Source organism: Condylura cristata, unplaced genomic scaffold, assembly GCF_000260355.1.
Source record: "Condylura cristata isolate star-nosed mole 26May11 unplaced genomic scaffold, ConCri1.0 scaffold00018, whole genome shotgun sequence".
NCBI lineage: Eukaryota > Metazoa > Chordata > Mammalia > Eulipotyphla > Talpidae > Condylura > Condylura cristata.
The window spans coordinates 17,567,049-17,574,673 of record NW_004567119.1 but is presented as its reverse complement, the minus strand read 5'-3'; the positions used below and the strand labels follow the sequence as shown (position 1 = coordinate 17,574,673).

The following is a 7,625-nucleotide window of genomic DNA, read 5'->3' as shown; positions in this document are numbered from 1 at the left end:
GGAGGGGCGGGGGGATGTCTCATAAAAGTGTTCCGAAGGTCCTCAAGTAGATTGGAGAGCACTCAAGGTTTGAAGGTCTGATAATACAGGGTAGGGGGAGAGAATTGACTGAGTTTGGGTATGCTTGTTTGCTTTCCCTTAGGCCAGTCTCTCATTATCAGTTGAGTGGATAAGGCTGTGGGGGTGGGTTGTGGGGATTGGGATGAGAAAATTTAGGGCAATTCACCTAGTTACACAATAGGAAAAAGGTGGGTGTGTAAGAGTGCCAACAGTAATTTTGCTTTAACACATGCAGTTGGGTTCTTTGCTAACTCCTGGAGCACAGGATAAACCCAGAGGAGGTGGGAGCGAAGGAATGTGTTTTGACATTACTGTTTTGGTGGGGAGGGGTGTTCAGGGCTCTTAAGCTGCCTTGGATCCTAGGAGGAAGCCTAACTTGCTAGCTCGCAAGAAGCACACAACTAGCCCTTCTCTACCTGGACTGAACTGAAGAAATAGTAGGTGCAATACCAAGGAAAGGCTGCATCCTTGGTGAAGCCAGGGAGCAGAAAGCTCTTGGCCCCATTCCCCACCCAAGACTGAAGACAGTACTTTCCAGTGGGTGGCAGGTACAATATTAGTCTGCCCTTGTCCTTGTTTTAAACGACAGCTGTCTATTGAACAAATCCTCCCAGCAGATAATTATGTAACTCAAGTACATACACTAGCAGCAACTTTGGAAAGATGTACCTTACAAGGCTGACATTTCTTTTCCAAAACTAGTGAGGTGACAGCCAATTCTGAGTATATGAAAGAATTTCTCTGCAGCTGGTTATGACCTGAAAGCTGCATTTTCAGCACTAAGACCTGTGAGTAGTGAAGGCCAGCATTCTAACTAGTTGGAAAGAAGAAGAAATTTCTCATTGGAAGGGGTCTACTTTGCCAAATGCCACTTTTGTAGTGTCTCTATTTTGTCTCTAAACACACATGACAGCTATATTGAGATTTAACAACCTTTAATTTTGTTAGTGTCTGTAGTTGCATTGCTTATTTTAGAAATGTATGTTAGAATAGCAAATATCAAATTATTGTCTACAAAGATAATATGTGTACATTCTAAATATTGTTACTTTCTCACTATATTTTTCTTGAAATTATAGCATGGTGAGCTGAAAATACACAATTTATCCAGTGCAGAACTGTTTTACCCAACTGGAATGATTGCCAAATGTGCACTTAGAAAAGGAGAATTGCAAACACTCAAAAAGAAAATAAAGTTTGCGTTTTCTATATAGCTAAAGTTAAGTTCTTGGTAAGAAAACTGCTATTCCTCATGGGCATGTCTGTTAAATAGAATTTCAGAAGTATCAGAGTAGAATTTAAGTATATCTTCCAAAATTTTTCTGCAAGAAAGCTGTCTTTGTCATCCATTCATGTATCGCAATGACTTAATAAGCCCACATACATATTGAATTATGTCAAAGTAAGTCATTAAATGTAAATGTTCTATTTTCTTTCCTCTACAAAGTCCTTTATCTATGCCTGCATTATCTCCCACCTGGATTATTACTTGTCTCTAGATGAACCTCCCTACTTCTCTTAAATCTTTTGCAAACATCAACAGGAGTAATAATTAACACAAAAGTCATGTAGCTTCATTCTCATTTCCAAAGTTCTCCATTGGCTCCTCATCAGTCTGTGAGTACAAATCAGTGTGGCCCATGGAATAAGGCCCTACACAGTCTGTTCTCTTTATCCGTGCCAATTAATTTTCTTCTAGTCTATCCCCTACTTATTCCACTTCTCACTGCTGTTTAGCACAGCAGGTCCACGTCAGCCTTAAGCATTTTGGATTTGTTCTTTCTACATGGTGTGTAATCCAGAGATAACTGCCAGGCTTCCTCTCTGACTACTCCCAGGTCTTCACTCATGCCATCTTCTCAAGCAGAAGAGGCCTTCCCTTCCATCCAGTAATGAATTGAAACTCCCAGCAGTTCCAGTTCCCCTTCCAAGCTTTATTTCTTTCCATGGTACTGATTACCACCCGGCACAGTGTGCCTTTTACTAATTTATTTTTCTTGTCTTTCTCAACCCATAAGAATAGAAACTCAAAGCAGAGATCACAGTCTGTGTCCACTAAATCCATGCTTGACACAAAATAAGTGTTGAATAAATATTTGTTGGATGAATGGATTTTCCTTCAAAAACTACTCCTTTTTTTCTTTCACACAAAGTGGAATAATCACCTAGTAAAATGACTATTGGAATTAGCATTCATCTTGCAGGTTGAAGGATGCTGGGTAGAATTCAGCTAGTGATGTTAAGATCAATATGCACAAGAACCAACTATTTCAACTGTGCCACCAGCCACATTTTTATTCCAGATCTAATATTCATTCACTAGCCACTATGAAGTACTGTATACACTGTGCCTTCTTTGGAGTTATTTTGTAATTGAGAGAAGCCAATAAATGGTGCTTTGAAAGATGGGAGCCATTTGGGTTTATGAAGAGATAACCAGTAAGAATGGGGCAGTGTTGGGGTGGGGTAAGGAAGATTTAGAAAGTAAATAGGCCAGAGTACACTTGGTGGACTGTGATGAAACTGTCTACCTGAAGCAGAGGAGTCACAATGTGGAGTACAAATGAGAGGGAGGCAGAATTGGAGGGTTTTCAGAGCAGACAGTGGAGCAGACTCAGTCTTTACTCTATTCGTGTATGTGTTCCGTACACATGACCATGCTCAGTCTTCTATTGGGACAGCTGTTCCTTCGCCTGGAGGGATATGGTGACAGGGAATGATGGGCTAAAGAGGATGTGCTTTCCTAATGTGCTCGATTTACTTTCAGTCATGAAGTAAAGCTCACAATTAATTGATAGGTCATGTTATTAGTGTTGATTGCAACTTGAATATGAAATAAGGTATAATTTTTTCTTGAATTCTTTCGTGAGAAGTTTCCAAAGAATTCTTGCATTCTTACCTGCTTCTTCATGATTTAGTCTCAAACACTAAGAGACACAGAACATTCTTTCTGCCTTTGGTGTGTTTAAGAAGAAAAGTATTACCACATATAATGAGTGTAGGAGTTACTTATATGTTGTTGTGTGTTTTAGTAACATGTTGTTAATACTCTAATATTTCTAAGAATGTTTACATCTGAAATTACCACAACACCACTCCTATACTTTCATTCTCATGTAATGCTCGTAACCTTTGGTTTTATTCTTGTTTTATAAAGCCAAGGAATGATATTACAATAAAACAGACCCATATTATAAAATGCAAAAACATGATCAAAGCAAGTTTCACTAGAGATGGCAGTTTAAAAGGCAAATACAGGGCCCACCCTGGTGGCTCAATGGGTTAGGACGCAGCACTGCAAGCTGGTTGCAGCCGCTGGCCCCGGAGGTGACCCACATGGCACAGCAAATCTCTTCTGTCTCTCCTGCTGCTCCCCTCAGCAGTGTACTTTGTCGATCTGCCTGTTCTGCTCCTCATTCTGTCTCTGGTGAATCCTCTCACCGCCCCTGCACCTCTGGCCTGTATCCCAGTTCTGTATGCAAAAGTAAATAAATCTTTAGGAAAAAAAAAAGGCAAATACATTTTTGTTCATTAAATTTCTTATATCCTTTTCAATGGAAGTAAATATACATGATTTTCTTCATTGTTCTTGTAAAAAGAAAGAAAATGCAATTCCCTTTCTAAACACAGGCATCATGAACTTTTGATTACCATAAGAAATCCCACCTCATGCATTTATTTAGTAATGTAGGGGTATCAGGATGTTTTTTGAAAAGAGCATCTACTCTAAATACTGTTATTTGTCTTGGAAAGAAACAAGTATATTACAAAATGCTGTTAAGGGTCAAAATTACAACATAAATTTAGAGCCCTACCTTATATCTATATATAGTTTAAAAAGGAAGGAGAACATTTATATGGGTAAAATCTTAGCTGCCCTTTGAAAGCTTCTGATATGTAAATAAAAATCAGAGAATCATAGAAAGTGTCTATTATCCAGTTAATTGTGCTACATAGCACAGGAATTCCCCAAAGCCTTTCATATAGTAGTTAGAAACTTCTATGTGTATGAAAGAAACACTTGCTAGTTTGGCAGTCAGTTCATCCTATTTGATTCAACTTTATTCTTCATAATGATAGAAAATTTTTGTTTTTACTTATTTTTTGGTAATATACTTCCTTGGTCCCACTTCGGATATAGTTAAGATATATTCTAAGCTCAGTTCCCTATATCACTAGTATTAGTTCAAATATGAAATGACACCTCTGTCATTCCTACAGGTTTTTTTTTTTTTTTTCTGGATCAAGCATCTTCTGTTCCTTCAACAGTCCTTCACATGACAAAGTTTTGATGTCACTATTTTGACCATCACCTTTTGAAGATTCTTAACTAACTAATGCTTGCTTCCAGAGCAGTTGTGGTAGAACTATGACTACATCTTGACTTTGACACAGATTATTTCATTTCTGTTAAAAAAAGAAGAGCTAGGGCCTTTCCTGGTGGCACAACGAGTTAGAATGCACACTGCAAGTGAGGAGCAGTCACTTCGGTTCCATACCCACCAAGGAGGTGACCTACATGGTGCGGCAGATCTCCCCTGACCTGTCTGCTGCTCCCCTCAGCGGTGGACTTTGTCGATCTGTCTGTTTCACTCCCCATTCTGTCTCTGGTGAAACCTCTCACCACCCCTGCACCTCTGGCTTGTACCCCAGTTCTGTATGAATAAATAAATAAATCTTTTAAAAAAAAAAGAAAGGAAGAACTAGAATTTTTTTGTTTTACATTGTGTCTTTATTTTATGTTTTAGGCTGTGTTTTTTTTCTTGTGATACCTTAGCAGAACATTACAGTATTTAGGAATGGGCTGAAACTACACTTCAGATAAGACTTCAGGTGTGAGATTTACACACACCTTACTAATTTACAGATCAGTGGGTTTTATTGAAACTCAAAGTGTAACCAAGTTCAGTGAAAAATATGAGATTTCTCCCCAAAATGTTTGCACTGTTCTATTTTGAAAACATGTTTGTCCAGATTACAAATTATTTATTTGATTATCTTCTTTTTAAACAGTACTATGAGTCAGAATTCATTTTGACTGTTCTAAATAAAATTAGTAATGCAATTGATCATTTTCTCTTTACAGATTATTCAGTTGAAGGGAATGAAGAATTCAGAATAATTTTGACAAATGGATTCCAATATGGGGAATAAGAATAAACTGACCATTTGAACTGCTTTCAAGAAACATACTGTCCATTTGCCTAAAGTAATTTCTAACAATCGAATCAAAATGAATTCAACATTATTTTCCCAGGTTGAAAATCATTCAATCTACTATAATTTTTCAGGGAAGAATTCCCCATTTTTTGCTTTTGAAAATGATGATTGTCATCTGCCCTTGGCCATGATATTTACATTAGCTCTTGCTTATGGAGCAGTGATCATTCTCGGGGTCTCTGGAAACCTGGCCTTGATCATTATCATCTTGAAACAAAAGGAGATGAGAAACGTCACCAATATCCTCATTGTGAACCTTTCCTTCTCAGACCTGCTCGTTGCCATCATGTGTCTGCCCTTCACCTTTGTCTACACGCTGATGGACCACTGGGTTTTTGGTGAGGCAATGTGCAAGTTGAACCCTTTTGTGCAATGTGTTTCAATCACAGTGTCCATCTTCTCTCTGGTTCTCATTGCTGTGGAACGACACCAGCTGATAATCAACCCTCGAGGATGGAGACCGAGTAACAGACACGCGTACATAGGCATCGCTGTCATTTGGGTCCTTGCTGTGGCCTCTTCTCTGCCCTTCCTGATCTATCAGATATTGACTGATGAGCCCTTCCAAAATGTAACCCTCGACGCCTTCAAGGACAAATATGTGTGTTTTGATAAATTTCCGTCAGATTCACACAGGTTGTCTTACACCACTCTCCTCCTGGTGCTGCAGTATTTTGGCCCACTCTGCTTTATATTTATTTGCTACTTCAAGGTAAGAAAAACCCCCTCACTCCATTTTTTTTTTTTTTTAAGTTTTACCTTCTTTCTACTTCCTCACTAAGTGAATGGTTCTATTTGAGCGTCTTTTGTTGTGTTTGTTTTTCCTTATAGATCTATATACGCTTGAAAAGAAGAAATAACATGATGGACAAAATGAGAGACAATAAGTACAGGTCCAGCGAGACCAAAAGAATCAACATCATGCTGCTGTCCATCGTGGTGGCATTTGCAGTCTGCTGGCTGCCTCTCACCATCTTCAACACTGTGTTTGACTGGAACCATCAGATCATCGCCACCTGCAACCACAACCTGTTGTTTCTGCTCTGTCATCTCACAGCAATGATCTCCACCTGTGTCAATCCCATCTTTTATGGATTCCTCAATAAAAATTTCCAGAGAGACTTGCAGTTCTTCTTTAACTTTTGTGATTTCCGATCTCGGGATGATGACTATGAGACCATAGCCATGTCTACCATGCACACAGACATTTCGAAGACTTCTCTGAAGCAAGCAAGCCCAGTCGCATTTAAAAAAATCAACAATGATGATGAGAAAATTTGAAACTGCTCCTAGTGTGTGGTCTCAGATGATATCTGCTCAAAAGCAAGCATCACCTGCAACATACTTTACCTATTTCCTAAGGAATGGGGCTGAAATCATTTGATAGAGACCAACATTTTCATGTCTTGCTTTTTAACTGCTTTTGTAGTAGCTGTCCTGATTACATTTGGGACAAAATGTATGGGCTGTGGAATCTTCTGGCAGTAGTTGGGGCCAGACATCCATGAAGTGCTTTTGTAATCTTATGCATATAATATAAAGGCTTTTATATTGTATTTATTGGAATGAAGTTTCTTTAAATATTGCTACTAACGTTCGAAGGACTACGTCTGAGACTAAATTAGGCCCTCCTGGCTGGCTAAGACTGTCAAAAGATAGGTAAATCCTGATTGAGTAGCAGGCATCGTTTGAGTCTGTCAGGTGTCCAGCATGAAAAACCAGCATTCAAGATGTGGAGCTTTGAGCCCCTCTGTGAAGTCTATTCGTCCAAAGTCATACAGGAGTGATTTGCATTTTGTAAACATTTTTAACAAAAGAATTTACTCCTAACTGATTATCATTGAAAGATAAAAATGCATAAAGTATAATTCTCAACTGTGAATATCATGGAGAACTGGGCCACCTGTACTTAGGGGGGTACTTATCCTCCTAATTCTGGTACCTGACAACCAAAGGATTTCTGAGGAATTAGTGTAAGAAGTAAGGTAATATTGCTGCAGATAGTTTGTTATATCCATTGGAGTTGATGGTGAAGAGGTTTTTCCATGCTGAAGAGACTGTTCAGTATTTGTCAAGCTTGTTAACGTAAATATACATGTAATCCAAAAGGTAATTCCAACATAGACTATGAAAACACAAAATGTATTTTCCATACATCAGTGCCTGCATAGTAATTCACTTTTTAAAGGACACAAAAGTAAAATGTCAACAGAATGCCTCCCCTGGGTAGCAGGAATAACTTACCTGATGACTGAGAACGCTTCACATAACCCATGTCAACTTGTATAAACAGTGTGCCTTGTAAAGTCTTACAAGTGTGTTTTATACAGAGGATTGTGTAGTTG

The 7,625-nt window shown here is 38.6% G+C and overlaps 1 protein-coding gene across 1 annotated transcript in view; it reads left to right on the top strand.

The window, feature by feature from the left end:
* The window catches only part of NPY1R (neuropeptide Y receptor Y1), an 8,205-nt gene extending 935 nt beyond the window's left edge, over positions 1–7,270 (top strand). The window contains exons 2-3 of the mRNA XM_004685371.2: positions 5,147–5,992; positions 6,112–7,270. Coding sequence (XP_004685428.1) covers positions 5,294–5,992; positions 6,112–6,561 — 1,149 coding nt within the window. The 5' untranslated portion in view covers positions 5,147–5,293 and the 3' untranslated portion in view covers positions 6,562–7,270. The remainder of the gene's footprint in view (positions 1–5,146; positions 5,993–6,111) is intronic.
* Positions 7,271–7,625: the final 355 nt, after the last annotated feature.